General features: G+C 39.2%; 1 protein-coding gene across 1 annotated transcript in view; it reads right to left on the minus strand.

The window, feature by feature from the left end:
• Positions 1 to 18107, minus strand: part of LOC106871983 (translation factor Guf1, mitochondrial) — a 46405-nt gene that overhangs the window by 12385 nt on the left and 15913 nt on the right. Inside the window, exons 2-11 of the mRNA XM_014918775.2 lie at positions 12477 to 12531; positions 11764 to 11869; positions 10251 to 10399; positions 7846 to 7926; positions 6621 to 6782; positions 6253 to 6317; positions 4749 to 4861; positions 3521 to 3611; positions 1888 to 2017; positions 589 to 698 (exon numbers count right to left, since the gene is read on the minus strand). Of these exons, the coding sequence (XP_014774261.1) occupies positions 589 to 698; positions 1888 to 2017; positions 3521 to 3611; positions 4749 to 4861; positions 6253 to 6317; positions 6621 to 6782; positions 7846 to 7926; positions 10251 to 10399; positions 11764 to 11869; positions 12477 to 12531 (1062 nt within the window). The remainder of the gene's footprint in view (positions 1 to 588; positions 699 to 1887; positions 2018 to 3520; positions 3612 to 4748; positions 4862 to 6252; positions 6318 to 6620; positions 6783 to 7845; positions 7927 to 10250; positions 10400 to 11763; positions 11870 to 12476; positions 12532 to 18107) is intronic.

Consider the following 18107-nt stretch of genomic DNA (forward strand, 5'->3'; position numbering starts at 1 on the left):
ACGTAAAAGCACCCACTACACTCTCTGAGTGGTTGGCGTTAGGAAGGGCATCCAGCTGTAGAAACTCTGCCAAATCAGACTGGAGCCTGGTGTTGCCATCCGGTTTCACCAGTCCTCAGTCAAATCGTCCAACCCATGCTAGCATGGAAAGCGGACGTTAAACGATGATGATGATGATGATGAATAATAATAATAGTAGTAATAATAATAAATAATAATAATAATAATAATAATAGTAACAGTAGTAGTAGTAGTAGTAATAATAATAATAATATTAATAATAATAATAATAATAATAATAGTAAATAAAGAAGAAGAGTTCCATAATTAAATTTGCTGAACACAATATTTCGGTATCTCGCGTACCTTCAACGAGTTCGAAATTTGGTATGTCAGTCTACTTCATTTTTTTTGTAGATAATATAGGACTGCTATGACTCCTCTGGAGGGAATATGTAAATAACGAAGAAGAGTTCCTTAATTAAATTTGCTGAACACAATATTTTGGATGATGATGATGATGATGATGACGGTGGTGGTGACAATGATGATGATGATGGCAATGTAACGAATTATCTCAGAATTTACCTTGTGTCGATGTTCAATGAAACACTTGCATCATTCAAAGTCAGTTTGTCGATTGCTTTCCTTAAGTCATCATATTCAGATTGGTCAGCGGGGAAAACCCCAGCAAACACCTGAGACAGAGAGGAAGAGGATAAAAAAGAAAGATTAATTAGAATCTACCTGTATTCTTCATCACTTCATATCAGCATCGACATTACATTTCTGTGACCCTTCAATGTAGTGGTTCTCAACCTTTTTTTAATCTATGGACCCTTTTGATTAGTATTTCATTCTGGTGGACCCCTATAACAATTTGAAATTCAAAAACTAATTTTAGAGATATTTCTTTCAAAATTCTTATTTTGGTTTTCACAAATACACTTGTCCAACCCCATGCCAGCATGGTAAACGGACGTTAAATGATGATGATGACTCATGCAGGACTTATTCTTTGGAAGCCTAGTACTTATTCTATCGGTCTCTTTTGCCGAACCGCTAAGTCACGGGGACGTAAACACACCAGCATCGGTTGTCAAGCGATGTTGGGGGGACAAACACAGACATACAAACATATACACACACATACATACATATACATACATATATATGACGGGCTTCTTTCAGTTTCTGTCTACCAAATCCACTCACAAGGCTTTGGTTGGCCCGAGGCTATAGTAGAAGACACTTGCCCAAGGTGCCATGCAGTGGGACTGAACCCAGAACCATGTGGTTCGTAAGCAAGCTACTTACCACACAGCCACTCCTACGCCTCATCATTTTCATTTAATGTCCGCTTTCCATGCTATCATGGGTTGGACGATTTGACTGAGGACTGGTGAACCAGATGGCTACACCAGACTTCAATCTGATCTGGCAGAGTTTCTACAGCTGGAGGCCCTTCCTAATGCCAACCACTCTGAGAGTGTAGTGGGTGTTTTACGTGCCACCGGCACGAGGGCCAGTCAGGCAGTACTGGCAACGGTCATGCTCAAATGGTGTTTTTTTACATGCCACCTGCACAGGAATCAGTCCAATGTTTTGTTCACATGCTACCGACACGAGTGCCAGTAAGGCAAAGCTGGAAATGATCGCGCTCGAATGGTGTTCTTTACGTGCCACCGGCACGGGAGTGAGACAGCTGCTCTGGCAGTGATCCCGCTCGGATGGTGCTGTTAGCGCTCCACTGACACGAGTGCCAGTCATCAAACTTGGTTCAGTTAAATTAAAAATCTTTCACAGATGAAAGAAGAAAATATTAAGCATCTTTTTAACAGTTTTGGGTTTGTTTTTCTGTTGAAAGGAGACAAGAATTTTACTCACCATGGCTTTGGCAGGTTTAAATCCTTTGACAGGATTTACTGGTGACTTGGGATGGAAGATAGTATCTCCGATGCGAGCTTCTTTGATGTCTCTGATATTTGCAATCATGTAGCCCACCTGACCAGCGTACCTGAAACATGTAAGGTGAGAATCGTCTGAAAGTTGTTTTTATTTCTTGCTTGATTTCATCATGGATTGCCATCCTTAGATTCATTTATTAAGACTATACAATTATGTTACAACAACAATAGTGATTCTTCTGATAATAATGATGATGATGGATGGCAAAGTGATGATGAGTCGGTCAATTCTCAGTGAGCAGACCAATGAAGAAAGACATTCCAACCATGACCAAACTACCTTCTAGCAAAGTGCATCTTAGAGTATCTTTATCTGATGTACCCTTCAGGCAGATTTTCTACAGCCAGACACCTTTCCTGTCGCCAACCCCCACTTATTTCCAAGCATGGTACTGCCACTGCCACCAGCAGCAGCAGCAGAAGGTATGTTTTCACAGAATGTCCTAAATGAGTGACACTGCTCATCTATAACAACCACACTATGTCAAAATAGGGAGATTGGCACTTATTTTATTAATCCCGAAAGGGAGAAAGGCAAAGTCAAACCCCAGTGAAATTTGAACTCAGAACGTAAAGATTGATGAAATACCACGAAGCAGTTTGTCTGCTTGTCATCTAAATGATAACGGTTTCAAATTTTGGAATGAAGCTACCAGTTTCATTGACCCCAGATGTTAACAGGTACTTATTTTATTGATCCCGAAAGGGTGAAACGCAAAGTTGACGCTGGCGGCATCTGAACCCAGAACATAAAGACGGACGAAATGCCGCTAACGATTTTGCCAGCTTCCTGTCTAAATAATAACAACAACAACAATAATTGTTTCAAGCTTTGCCACAAGGGCATCAACTCTGGAGGAGGGGATGAGTTGATTACATCGACCCCAGTGTTCAACTGGTCCTTATTTTATCGACCCCCAAGAGGATAAAAGGCAAAGTCGACTTCGGCTGAATTTGAACTCAGAAATTAGCAACGGGTGAAAATACTACTAAACATTTCATCCAGCACAGTAACAATTCTACCATCTCGCTGCCTTAATAATAATAATAATGAAAAAAAATAAATGCACCCTTTTTAAAGCCTAGCCAGGCTTATGGGCCCGGTTTCCCGGTTTCAATGGTGTATGTGTTCCTCAGCTGGACGGGACGCCAGTCCATCGCAGCGTTACCCATTTTTGCCAGCTGAGTGGACTGGAGCAACATGAAATGAAGTGTTTTGCTCAAGAACACAACGCGTCGCTCGGTCCAGCCAGGAATCAAAACCACAATCTTACGATCATGGTGCTGACACCCTAACAACTAAGCCACGCGCCTCCACAACAACAACAACAACAACAACAACAACAACAACAACAACAACAACAACAACAACAATAATAATAATAATAATAATCATAATAATATTAATAATAATGAAATGATAATAACAATAAAGGAAGAAGGAGGAGGAGGAGGAGGAGGTTTTAGCTTTAAGTAGATTTCTTTAAGAATCTAACTAAAAAAATACTAAACAAATTTAGTCTTGAAATGTATTTGGTATTTAAATTACTTACAGTTTCTCACAGGGTACTTGTTCAGGATACATAAATCCAATCTCTTGGACTTCATATAGTTTCCCTGTTGCTGCAGACATAACTTTATCTCCTAACAAAGGCAGATGAAGAAAGAGACAAGAAATAAAATACAACAAAAATCTTGAAAAACAATCTGACGACAGCTGTAAATGGTGGAGCTGCTGATACTGTTGTCACCGACATCTTCAACTCCATCACCCTCATCATTGTTTTACTGCCCCCTTTTCCATTTTGCCATACTTGAATAGATCAGATGGAGTTTACTGAGACAGATTTATATCATGAGTGTTTGAGGGGGCCAATTGAGTCAAGTGCATCAAAACCAAAATCAAATGGAAATTGTAGTTGTGATCCCTAAGCCAAAGGCATGTAAAAATCACCATCCGAATGTGGTCGATGCCAACGCCACCTTGACTAGCTTCTGTGCTGGTGGCATGTAAAAAGCACCAACTGATCGTGGCTGATGACAGCTCCTTTGGTCCCTGTGCCAGTAGCATGTAAAAAAGCACCCACTACACTCTCAGAGTGGTTGGCATCAGGAAGGGCATCCAGCTGTAGAAACTCTGCCAGATCAGACTGGAGACTGGTGCAGCCTCCTGGCTTCCCAGACCCCAGTTGAACCGTCTAACCCATGCCAGCATGGAAAATGGATGTTAAACGATGACGATGATGATGATGATGATGATGATATATATATATATTCATATATATACATATATATACACGTGTGTGTGCATGTATGTTCATATGCCAGAGCAGCTGACTGGCCCTCATGCCAGTGGCACGTAAAAAGCACCCACTACACTCTCGGAGTGGTTGGCGTTAGGAAGGGCATCCAGTTGTAGAAACTCTGCCAAATCAGATTGGAGCCTGGTGCAGTCATCTGGTTCACCAGTCCTCAGTCAAATCGTCCAACCCATGCTAGCATGGAAAGCGGACGTTAAACGATGATAATGATGATACATATTATCATCATTACTTCAATGTCCATTTTGGATAGATCAGAGAGAATTCCTTGAGGCAGATTTTCTACGGTTGGATGCCTATTCTGTTGCCAACCTTTACCTCCTGTTTTTCATGGAAGGTAATATGTTCTTCATGGCTAGACATGTTTACATGAAAGATCAGAATTGAATGACAAAGCTTGTATGACAGTAACCCTTGTGTTAATTTGAGTTTCAAAGAGATATATGATTGATTGACTTACGTTTAGTGAGGACTCCATCCAGCAAAGTGAGGCTGACAACCACTCCGCGGAAGTGGTTGAACCACGAGTCAAATGTAAGAGCCTTCAATGCAGCATTTCTGTCGCTTGGTGGCCTGCAAATGACAAAAACAATACTACTACTACTATTACTACAACTAATAATAATCATTTCTACAATAGGCACAAGGCCTGAAATTTTGGGGGAGCGGGAGGGGAGGTCGATTAGATTGACCCCCAGTATGCAACAGGTACTTATTTTATTGACCCCCAAAAGGATGAAAGGCGAAGTCAACCTTGGCGGAATTCATACTCAGAATGTAGAGACAGATGAAATACCGCTAAGCATTTTGTCCAGCATGCTAACAATTCTGCCAGCTCGTAACAATAATAATAATAATAATAATAATAATAATAATGATAATGATAATAAAATGTAGAACCTGAAGACTAAAACAATACCTGTTGTCATAGGTGCCCTGAGAATGATAGCAAAAGGGGGCTGATTGCTACCTAGTTCAGATACCAGGAAACCCTAAAATGGCAGAAATTCAAAAGATAGTGCTCATGGGAACTGCCCATATCCTACGTAAAATACTTTCTATGTAATCTCAAATTTTAAAACAAACATAATTTTCTTATGTTTTCTTAAACATTCTCTAGAACAACACAATGTACAAAACCAAATATATGGCACCCTAGGCATAACACCAACATGAACTTCTAACTTGTTTTCTCTTGAGGTCTCTGGGTGAGACTTGGAGCTGTGTACAAATATAAAGCAAAAGTCAAACATAAAATTATAATAATAATAACAACAGGCATGATAGAACTGCACAATATATTCACTGAGTAATTTGCAAAATCCTGAACTTGCCCCATGATAAAAACTGGTGGGAACACAAACCACCTTCAGTGCTTGAAAAGGATCACATCTCACTCCTCTGGAACTTCACCATTCAAACTAACAGAAAGAGAGATGCGAATAGGCCAGAGATTATAATGAAATACTTCAGACAACATTCATGCCTCCTCATTGATATGACTGTCCCAATCGATATAAACGTATCTGTCAAGACCTACCAAGAACTGAGCAGGTATAAAGATCTAGAAATAGAAATTTGCAAAATGTGGAACCTGAAGACTAAAACAATATCTATTGTCGTAGGTGCCCTAGAAATGATAGCAAAAGGGCCTGATTGCTACCTAGCTCAGATACCAGGAAACCCCAAAATGGCAGAAATTCAAAAGATAGTGCTCATAGGAACTTAATGAAATTTGAACTCAAGAACATGAGAAGTTGGGAGAAATGTATCTCTCATTAAAAATATATCTCTCATTGAATTATATCAAAGTGGACATTATTCTCACCAAAGTAGTAATTCTTTATAACAGCAGGACGCACATTAGCTCTACGATGGTCCCAGAAACTAGTGCTGGTTTGTTACTTTAGTTAATACATTTGAGCCAAAGCAATATCGAAGGGAGAGCACATGAAAGAACTTACGGAGGTATACGCTCAATTATAGTCTCCAGCAATTCAAGGACACCGGTACCCAGTTTAGCAGAAACCTGCAATAAATAAATAAATAATAAAGATGATGATAATAATAATAATAATAGTGATAATAATAACGCCGCCGCCGCCGCCGCCGTCGCCGTCGTCGTCGTCGTCGTCGTTGTTATTATTCATATACACACAACAGATTAGACTATCGGAAAAGAAAAGGTCCTAAAACAAGGCTACAACATGTAATCATTGATGGCAAGAATCGTCCTAAGCATCTTAGCTGTCCTTAGTAACACTGTTTTCTGGAGCTGTAAAATACAAAAAAACAAAAAAAAAAACTCAAACAAACAATGGTAAACACTTACCTTTAATGTTGTGCTTGGTTCTATGTCAAAAATAGATTTGAGTTGTTGCAGAACTTCTTCAGGTCTGGCAACCTTTAGATCTATCTTATTCAACACAGGAATAATGGTTTTCTTTAGCTCCAAAGCCAGATAATAGTTGGCAACTGTCTGGGCTTGAACTCCCTGACAAAAGAAAATATTAGATATTATTAACCAAACTGGATAGACGAATGTTGAGGTGGTTTGGCCACATGGCGACAATGGATGAGGAGTGGATGGTGGTGAAGGTAGAAGTGGTAGGCAACAGATCCAGAGGCAGGCCTTGGTTTGTGTGGATGGATGGAAAGAGGAAAGCTTTGGTGGTTAGGTGGAGTGAGAGAGGCAAGGGAGTTTATAAATTTTAGGAAAAGTTGGAGAGTGTTTGTGGATGGATGAGGGAATTCTGATGTTGCTCAAAGGGGTATGGAACCAGCAGGATGCGGCGGGGGCAAACCAGCATATGCTGTCACGCAGTGGGACTGAACCCAGAACCATGTGGTTGGTAAGCAGGCTACTTACCACACAGCCATTCCTGCGCCTATGATACTCCAGAGATCCTTCAGAGGGACTCTATTTCGGTTGCTTGTCTTTGCAATTGTACCCTTTCAGTTATTATCCAACATTTATAACCATAGGTAAGAATATAAACAAACAAACAAACTGAAGATAGCTAGTTCAGATTAGGGACAGCATAAATGCCACAACCTATCATTCTTTCTTCCTCAAGATATTGGACACATGGATGGAAAATAACCAATATTTTGATGGAATAAAATATTTAATTTCAAAATTTGGAACAGGGTCAGCAATTTTAAGAAAGGGGTAGGTCAATTACATCCACCCCAGTATCCATCAATATCATCATCACCATCATTATTATCATTTAACATCCATTGTCTATGCTGGCATGGGTTGGATGGTTTTACTGGGCTGGTACACTGGAAGGCTGCACCAGACTCCGGTCTGATTTGGCATGGTTTTCTACAGCTGGATGCCCTTCCTAATGCCTACCACTCTGAGAATGTAATGGGTACTTTTACACGGGTGCCATTTGTCCTTATTTTATTGATCCCAAAAAAGAATGAAAGGCAAAGTACAGTCGACAGTATATGAACTCAAAATGTGAAGGGCTAAAATAAAACTCCCCTAAGCATTTTGTCCGGTGCAATAATTACCTTAAGTAAAATATATAACGAGAGTTGCTTACGTGATTTGCGTCCACTAAGAGAAGAACCCCCTGACAGGCTGACATTGAGCGAGAGACTTCATACTGGAAATCAACATGGCCCTGGAAGAAATAGATATAACAACATTATAGTATAGAATTATGGGGGGGGGGGCACACTGTATAGGAAACTGATGCAGGGGTCAGAAGGAAATAGTAGATTGATAGTAGTAGTAGTAGTAGTAGTAGTAGTCAGAAGTAGTAGTAGTAGTAGTCAGAAGTAGCAGTAGTAGGAGTAGTAGTAGTAGTAGTAGTGGTAGTAGTAGTAGTAGTAGCAGTAGTATCCACCATTTGTTGGCGATTCCTCACTCCTGGCAGGTGGCATCTTTGCACCACTCTGGCAACAACCCTTCAACCCATGGGTCTGTGTGGGTAGTCATTGTTGGAGAGGGTTTTACGAGGTCAGAGTGCAAATCCTAGCTCAACCTCTTTTAGTCACCTTTAATGAAATGTTGGGTTTTTCTTTTCACACGCTGGTCTCCACACAGCACAGACTGATAAATTGTTATTAAAGGTATATGAGTGATGGTGGTACAATGATCGTAGTAGGAGAGTGGTCATAATACTACATAAGGGACTGTACCAATTTACAAACAATAGCATCATCATCATTGTTTAACGTCTGCTTTCCATGCTAGCATGGGTTGGACAATTTGACTGAGGACTGGCGAACCAGATGGCTGCACCAGGCTCCAATCTGATTTGGCAGAGTTTCTACAGCTGGATGCCCTTCCTAATGTCAACCACTCCGAGAGTGTACTGGGTGCTTTTACATGCCACCAGCACGAGGGCCAGTCACACGGTACTGGCAACGGCCACACTCAAAAAGGTGTTTCTTACGTGCCACCTGCATGGAAGCCAGTCCAGCAGCACTGGCAATGACCGCTGGACTGGCTCCCTTGCATGTAACATATATATATGAAAGAAATTGATGTATACAGTGCTCAAGGTGCACTACAACTTTGAAAAACAAAAGTTGTTGTTGTAAAGGTGGTGGATAATCTTGTGGGTGTTGATCAAATCAGTTGCCAGACGTCTGAGCTTCAATGTGTCCATGCTCAGAATATGGTAGATGCCTGATGGAGGGTATGTGTTTTGTGGTGTGTGTTTTGTTGCACATTCCTGAACAGTTTCCAGGAGATTTATATGCCGAACAAGATAGGGGTTCCAGACAGGTGAGGCAAATTCTAAGCGTGGATGTACCATTACCACATACGGTTTCAAATAGGTAGCTGGAGAGTGGCTGGGTTTAATCTATATGTAAGAGGACAGTTCTATGATGGTAATATTCCTTTACTCTTTTTTTTTGTTTCAGTCATTTGACTGTGGCCATGCTGGAGCACTGCCTTTAGTTGAGCAAATCGACTAGTATTTATTTTATTGGTCTCTTTTGCCAAACTGCTAGGTTACGGGGATGTAAACACACCACCATCGGTTGTCAAGCAATGTTGGGGGGACAAACACAGACACACAAACATATACACACACGCACAAACATATATATATATATATATATGTATATATACATATATACGACGGGCTTCTTTCAGTTTCCGTCTACCAAATGCACTCACAAGGCTTTGGTTGGCCCAATGCTATAGTAGAAGACACTTACCCAAGGTGCTACGCAGTGGGACTGAACCAGGAACCATGTGGTTCGTAAGCAAGCTAATTACCACACAACCACTCCTATGTCTATAATATTTATTTCTTTATTGCCTACAAGGGGCTAAACAGAGAGAGGACAAACAAGGACAGACAAAGGGATTAAGTTGATTACATTGACCCCAGTGCATAACTGGTACTTATTTAATCGACCCTGAAAGGATGAAAGGCAAAGTTGACCTCGGTGGAATTTGAACTCCGAACTTAATGGCAGACGAATTACCACTAAGCATTTCACCCAACGTGCTAACTATTCTGCCAGTCAGCCACCTTTCAATCATAAATATTCTTTTCTACTCTAGGCACAAGGCCCGAAATTTATAGAGGGGGGGGGCAGTCGATTAGATCGACCCCAGTACACAATTGGTACTTAATTTATCAACCCCGAAAGGATGAAAGGCAAAGTCGACCTCGGCGGAATTTGAACTCAGAACGTAGCGGCAGATGAAATACCGCTAAGCATTTCGCCCGGCGTGCTAACGTTTCTGCCAGCTCACCGCCCTAAAATAGTAATATAGACATGTAGGTAATAGCAGTGAATTAGCGTCACTGGTATGTTGTACCTGACTGAACAAATTTATGATCAAAAGCATTTCAACCATGACGTGTGTGTTTGTATGTAGGCATGTTTGTATGTAGGCATATTTGAAATGTAGGCATGTTTGTATGTAGGCATATTTGAAATACAATCTGTAAAAGACACATAATCCCTTACAACTTACTGGAGTGTCAATAAGGTTCAGTAAATATTGTTTCCCTTTATATGTATGTATCAGTGAGACAGTCTGCGCTTTAACTGTGATTCCTCTTTCACGTTCTATCTGAAGTTTGTCCAACACTTGTTTGTTGTCCTTTGTGGTCGGAATCGTTCCTGCAAGAGGTAGAATAAAATCGTTATTAATGTCTACCATCAAAATATATAGCACATACACACACACATTTGTATCTACTAACTTTACTTACAGCACTTTGGTGAGTTCACGGTTTCGCAATCTTTTTACCCTTGTGTAACTCCTAAAATAAATTACATCTCAAGGAACTCCTGCACACTATACACACACACATATATATAAATATATATATATATATATATACCAACGTTGCCTTCCTGGCACATAAAAAGACATTCGTGTGAGATCGTTGCCAGTGCCGATAGACTGGCTCCTGTGCAGGTGGCACGTAAAATACACCATTTTGAGCGTGGCTGTTGCCAGTACCGCCTGACTGGCCCTCATGCCGGTGGCAAGTAAAAGCACCCACCACACTCTGAGTGGTTGGCGTTAGGAAGGGCATCCAACTGTAGAAACTCTGCCAAATCAGATTGGAGCCTGGTGTCGTCTCCTGGTCCACCAGTCCTCAGTCAAATCGTCCAACCCATGCTAGCATGGAAAGCGGACGTTAAACGACGATGATGATGATGATGATGATATATATAAATATATATATATATACGTATATATATATATATATACGCATATATATATATGTGTATATATACTTTTTGAGGGTATGTTCCAATACGTCATCACAACCATTTTCATTACTTTTTTCCCAGTTCAGGCAGTGATGGACCTCCTCTGCAACAAAGACACCTGTTTCTATACCCCTGTGATACCCTTGCCTCTCAGCACCAGGTATAACCACCACCACCACCCCACTGCCTCAATTGAAGAATCTTGTCTTGTGAGCATCTTGGCAACTTGACTAATATCAGTGACACAGAAATGCACCAAGAGCACTCTGTAAAGTGGTTGGCATAAGGAAGGGCATAAAACCATAGAAACCATGCAAAAATAGACATTGGTGCTCAACATGGTCCTGTCAAACCATCTGATCCACACCTGTATGGAATATGGATACTAAATGAGAATAATGATGAGGACGACGATGACGACGATGATGATGATGATGATGATTTGGCTAATAACTTAATCCAACCGAAGGTGGTGAGCAGGCTGGATTGTTAGCTTGTTGGGCCAAATGTGGCTTTTTATTTGTCTTTATATTCTTGAGTTCAAATTCCGCCAAGGCTGACTTTATCTTTTATCCTTTCAAGGTCTTATTCAATAAAATAAGTACCAGATAAATATTGGGGGTCGATCCCCAAAATTTCTGGCCTTGTGCCAAGATTTGAAACCAATGTCTTAATCTAGTCGTGAGGAGAAGGTCAGAATTGTGAAAATCTTAATAGGTATTTTTGAAGATGGCAATTAGAAACAGTAAGATTTCACTTACCTGTAAATTCCAGTAAACGATCGGATAAAGTGCTTTTACCATGGTCGACATGAGCTATGATGCTAAAATTTCGAATGTATTCAACAGGAAATTTGGATAAGTCCACCTGAAGAATGGTAAATAAACATCAAAGTTAATTCGTTTAGGCAGAGGATTTGCTGAGGATATACATAAACATATTGTTCAGTGGAACATGATTACATATCATCGTCATCATTTAATGTCCGTTGTCCATGCTGGCATGGGTTGGACAGTTTGACTCTGGCTGGAAAGCTGGAAGGTTGCACCAGAATCTAGTCTGATTTGGCATGGTTTTCTATGGCTGGATGCCCTTCCTAATGCCAACCACTCTGAGAGTGTAGTGGGTGCTCTTATGTGCCATTGGCGCGTAAAAGCACCCATTACACTCTCGGAGTGGTTGGCGTTAGGAAGGGCATCTAGCTGTAGAGACCATGCCAAATCAGACTGGAGTCTGGCAAAGCTTTCCTGCATGCCAGCCTTGGTCAAACTATCCAGCCCATGCCAGTAGGGACAATGGACATTAAACGATGATGATGATGATGATGATGATGATGATGATGATATGTAATCATCTCCACTGAACAATAATTAAATGTTAGTTTGGCAATCAGAATACAGATGTCCGTGAGTGAGTGTGTGTGTGTGTGTGTGTGTGTGTGTGTGTGTGTGTGCAATAAATTAAGGAGATTTACCTTGGGTGAAGATGAACTGTAATTTTGATGTAGAACACAGGATTGAAAGGAAGACCTGAAAATATAATTGAAATGATCAAATTACTGTTAGTGAATGAAACAGACATCAACTAACAGTTTGTGCTGGACTAGATGGGAAGTAGATACTTTCAGTAACTGAACTGGACATTAATTAACATTAGAAGTGGACAATGACTGACGAAGACAACAGCAGGCTGAAATATAGAATCCAAAAGTTGATACATGCAATTACTTATAGATTTATCTACTTTGAATTCCAATGATAAAAATGAATTATTTCATGTTCTCTTGAAGTTACTAAATTCTTATGACATGAACAATGTAAATTTTCATTGGTAAGAACAAGATTTCTAAAATAGAGAAATTCAAAGGGTTGCTTTGGTCCAATGGTAGAACATCTGTCGTATTTACAAAAGATGTTGCTTCAAATCCTATGAGCAACCTTAGACTTTCCCAAAAAGTATTTTTCAACCCAAAATTTGCATGCCATTCATCATCATCATCATCATCGTTTAACATCCGTTTTCCATGCTGGCATGGGTTGGACGGTTTGACTGAGGACTGGCAAGCCAGAAGGCTGCACCAGTCTCCAAACTGATCTGGCAAAGTTTCTACAGCTGGATGCCCTTCCTAATGCCAACCACTCCAAGAGTGTAGTGGGTGCTTTTACATGCTACTGGCACGAGGGCCAGTTAGGTAGTACTGGCAATAGCCACACTCAAATGGGGTTTTTTAACGTGTCACCTGTACAGGAACCAGTCCAACAGCACTGGCAACAATCTCGCTTGGATGGTGCTCTTAGCACTCCACTAGCACAGATGCCAGGCATGCGGTGCTGTCCTACTTTAAGTTCCATCATTAAAAATGAATAATAATTAATTTTCAATAATAAATTTTTACAGGTGCTGGCATGGCTCTGTGGTAAGAAGCTTGCTTCCCAACTGGCTGACCAAAGCCTTGTGAGTGGATTTAGAAGACAGAAACTGAAAGAAGCCTGTGGTATACACATGTATATAAATACCTATATGTGTGTGTGTCTATGTGTCAGTGTTTGTCCTCTGCCACCACTTGACAAGCTGGTAGCGGTGGGTTTAAGCCCACATAATCTAGCGGTTCAACAAAAAATATTGAGAAACTAAGTACCAGGCTTAAAAGATAATCAAATACTAGGGTCAATTCATTTGGGGTTATGTCTTTGCATTCGACATCACTTCGTCAAACATCTTTTGGTCTGACATCACTTCGTCAAATGTCTTTACATCCAGGTTTTTTTGTCCGACATCTTTTTGTGTTATGATTTTCTTTGTCCAACAACTTTTGTCCAATTTTAAATAAGTTCTTTAGAAAACAAGGTGAAATATCTCTAATGATATATTCACAGAACTATAATGAGCCTCATTATAGGATTGTTATTATCATTCTTTTTTCTTCTCTGTTAACAGTTTTTCTTCCTCTTTTTCCTTCTCTCTTTTAAGTATGGTGCTATATATAGAGAGTGCTGCAAATTTAGTGTACACATTTTTAATTTATCCATCCCGAAATGATAAAGTTCATAGTAACGACCAAAAAGCAAAAGAAAAGTAGTCGATGAAAGTTATTGCATCTATGTTTTTCATTTAAGCAATACAAAACTAGGAAAAAAATACTGGAGATGCGAGGAAAGAAGGCTGTGTTTAGTGACATCGGACGAAAAGTCAGATCATGGATTCATTCGATTAAAATTCTTCATGGTGGTGCCCCAGCATGGTCGCAATCTAATGACTAAAACAACTTAAAGATAAAAATGATGAAGAATTCAGTAATTAAACTTTGTTGTTAATGAATATCATTAAGCTGGTGTTGGGAAATAAAATTATTTTGGAAGGTTTTCAATTAGCCATATTTCTGCTGAAATATACAACCTTTTTTTTTCTTAATTAATTTTGAAAATAATTAAGAACTTAATAAAAAAAACTTCCTGATTACTATCTTTTATTTTTTACAGTCATTAGACTGTGGCCATGCTGGGACACCACCTGGAAGAATTTTTGGGTGAATGAATTCACCCCAGTATTAATTTTTTTATACTTGGTACTTATTCTATCGATCTTTTTCTGCTGAACTGCTAAGTTATGGGAATATAAACACACCAACATGTGTTATCAGGTGCTGGTGGGCAAACATAGACACTAAAGTTCTATATTTAAGAGATGAGGAATTATGTACATTATTTACATTTCACGGATATTTGTCCTCATCTTGTTTTTTGTTAACACGTTTCGGCTAATATACCCTCTAGACTTCACCAGGTGTCTTGGGGAAATTTTGAGCCTAATAGTAATAATAATAATAATAGTAGGTGCCTTAGGTATAATAAAAAAAATATTCAGACAAATACATAACAAAAACACCAGGACTTACAAATATATATAACATACAGAAAATTGCACTACTGGGCACAGCACACATCCTATGCAAAACACTTTCAATACAGTAACCATAAGAGCACCACAGCAAACCACAGCACATACCCAAGGCGCACAGAGCTGCGCTTGGTAGTGAAGTGAAAGCACGTTAAAAAGATAAAACTACTGAACAATAATAATAATAATAATTATAATAATAATAACAACAACATCTAAAAATACCTTAGGAATGAGAACCCAGGTTCGAAATTTCCCCAAGACATCTGATGAAGGCTGGAGGGTATATCAGCCGAAACGTTGCTTTAACAACAAACAAGATGAGGACAAATATCCGTCAAATGTAAATAATAAACACAGACGATAGGCTTCTGTCAGTTTCTGTCCATGAAATCCACTCGCAAGGCTTTGGTGAGTCCAAGACTGAACCTGGAGCCATGTCATTGAGAAGCAAACTTCTTACCACACAGCTATGTCTGTGCCTATAAAACCTGTCAAACTTTAAATTTTTTGATAGAAAGTATTGAAGGTTCTAATTTAGATCACTTTAAAACATGAAGTTTGTATCACAGAACCAGGGACAGTCTCAGGAAGGTTAGTATCAAAAGGGTTAAACATGAACAGCCTAAAACAAATAGGGGTTAAGAGATTCAGTAGCCATGAAGAGACTAGGAATTGCTTTTCATCTAAGAGTAAAGAAGAGAGAGAGCAAGAGGTGCTGTTACTTGGGCTGAAGGGAAAACATTAACTTCTTTTCTTCCACAGTACTGTGGACAATAGCAAGGAGTGAGAACTGGGCAGTCGTTATTAGTATTTTGGACAATAGCTAACAGGAAGTGAATGACAGCTAAGAGACGATTGGACAATATCTAACAATAGACATGGACTGTAACTGGACAATAATTAACTGCGGCTGTGAGCTTGTGTTGGCTGCCGTTGAGACCAGGGCTGTGGAGTTGAAACAAAAAACTTTGACTGTGACTCCTCTACTATTGGTAGCTTTGACTCCCGACTCCTCTTTGCGTAATTAAGTGATTGTGGTCTACATACCCCATAAAGCATATGCATACGCTTGTACTTTGAGTAGGCCTATATGTTAGAACTGGTTTATATTAAAAAATAAAGCTATCGTGAGTCGGAATCAGAGTCGGTATGGTTTTACGGACTCCGACTCCAGCTACCCCTTAATTGTTTCCGACTCTGACTCCATAGCTTTGGTTGAAACAAGTGTTCTTGGACACCACACTACCAATTTCTTCTATAAAATCAGGATAACTGTAGCTCGTCTTAGATATGAGCCCCATGAGGTGAGATGGCCGTTGCTGGCCATTGCCTGCACCAATGCCATTGAGGTCATGCCCACGAGGTACTCCATTTGTTCTGGGATGTACATCCTGTTACTCCCTCCCACCGTCTTCTGCTACTCAATCCCCACCCCACCAATTTTTCTTTTTCTTTGTTTTCTTATGATAGCTACGGGTTTTTCTCTCAATAATTTGATCCTTTAGACTTTTAATATCTTTTCCCTTTCATTAACAGAGTGGGAGGGCAGGAACTAACTGAGATGTGGGCAGCAACTGGACATCAGCCAACAACAGAAGTGGGCAGAACTGGACATCAGCTAAAAATGGAAGTTGGCAGTTAGTAGCTGAGGGCTGGGTATTAACTGGACAATAACTAACAAGTGAAAGTGGATAGAAATTCAGAGCCTATAGCAGAAATGGGTGGTAATTAACTGAGGGCTGGGCAATAAACAGGGACACTCAATGGTGAAAATGGGCAGTAACAAACAGATGAATGGATGGTCAATAACAACCAATAGGATGAGGAGAAAATAGATTCATCAATAAGTGAAAAAGAATTATTGATCTACCTAGTTCCTTCTTGCTACAGTAACATAACAAAACCTTGTTATTATCTTTAAAAAATAGTATATCAGTAGAATGTTTTTAATACTGACTCTGGTTTATATAACACTGGTTATAAAATATTCATTAGAGATGATATCATTAAAAATAATAAAAATACAATATTGGGATACTGTATAATTAGATATACTGTTTACAATAAGAAATTACTTAGAGATTATTTTTTATGGTGAAATGTGTCATGTTATATACATAGATACGTATCTGTGTGTGTGTGTGTGAATGTGTGTGTGTATGTGTGCGTGTGTAGATAAGAAGCTCACCCCGAACCAAGATATCTTGGGTTCAGTTCCAAGCAGTGACCTGAACAATAATAATAATAATAATAACGATAATAATAATAACATCGAAAAATATCTTAGGAATGAGAACCCAGGTTCTAAATTTCCCCAAGACACCTGAAGAAGGCTGGAGGGTATATCAGCCGAAACGTTGTGTTAACAACAAACAAAATGAGGACAAATATCCATTGAATGTAAATAATGCTAATAATCAATAATTTTACCAAGTAGTCAGTACGTTAAAAAAACCTTTTTAGGTGAATTATTCAAAATATTCTATAATATATGCATAATTATAATCAAGGGTCAGCTAAGTGCTTCACCACGTACCGAAATTAGAAATAGACGCTAATGTCTTTTCAACTACCATAAAAATCTGAGACAATAACACACATTTTTATATAGGCAAAAAGAAAAATAATGAATCCATACGACTTTGGTTAACCACAGATGCGTTTTGAATTTAAAGTAAATTATATTTACCTATTATTCTACTCTGTGTGATACTCCGAGTTATAAATTTGCGAGTGTTAGGATTAAATATGTACGTACGGATTCATCATTTTTCTTTTTACCAACATAAAAAAAGTGTGCTATTGTCTTGGAGATTTTTATGGTAGTTGAAAAGACATTAGTGTTTATTTCTAATTCAGTACATGGTGAGGCACTTAGCTGATTATAATTATGTATATAATTATAGAATATTTTGTATATGTATATATATATATATATATATTTGTTCTTCACTGTTCTTATTCTAGTGAAGAACGAATATATAGTGTGTGTGTTTTTTGGCAAAAATAAAAAATGAGGCATATAATTACATATACTGTTCACAGCAAGAAATTACTGTGGCTGTGTGGTAAGTAGCCTGCTTACGAACCACATGGTTCCGGGTTCAGTCCCACTGCGTGACACCTACTATAGCCTCGGGCCAACCAGAGCCTTGTGAGTGGATTTGGTAGACAGGAACTGAAAGAAGCCCGTCGTATATATGTA

This window comes from Octopus bimaculoides, chromosome 6, assembly GCF_001194135.2.
Source record: "Octopus bimaculoides isolate UCB-OBI-ISO-001 chromosome 6, ASM119413v2, whole genome shotgun sequence".
Lineage (NCBI taxonomy): Eukaryota > Metazoa > Mollusca > Cephalopoda > Octopoda > Octopodidae > Octopus > Octopus bimaculoides.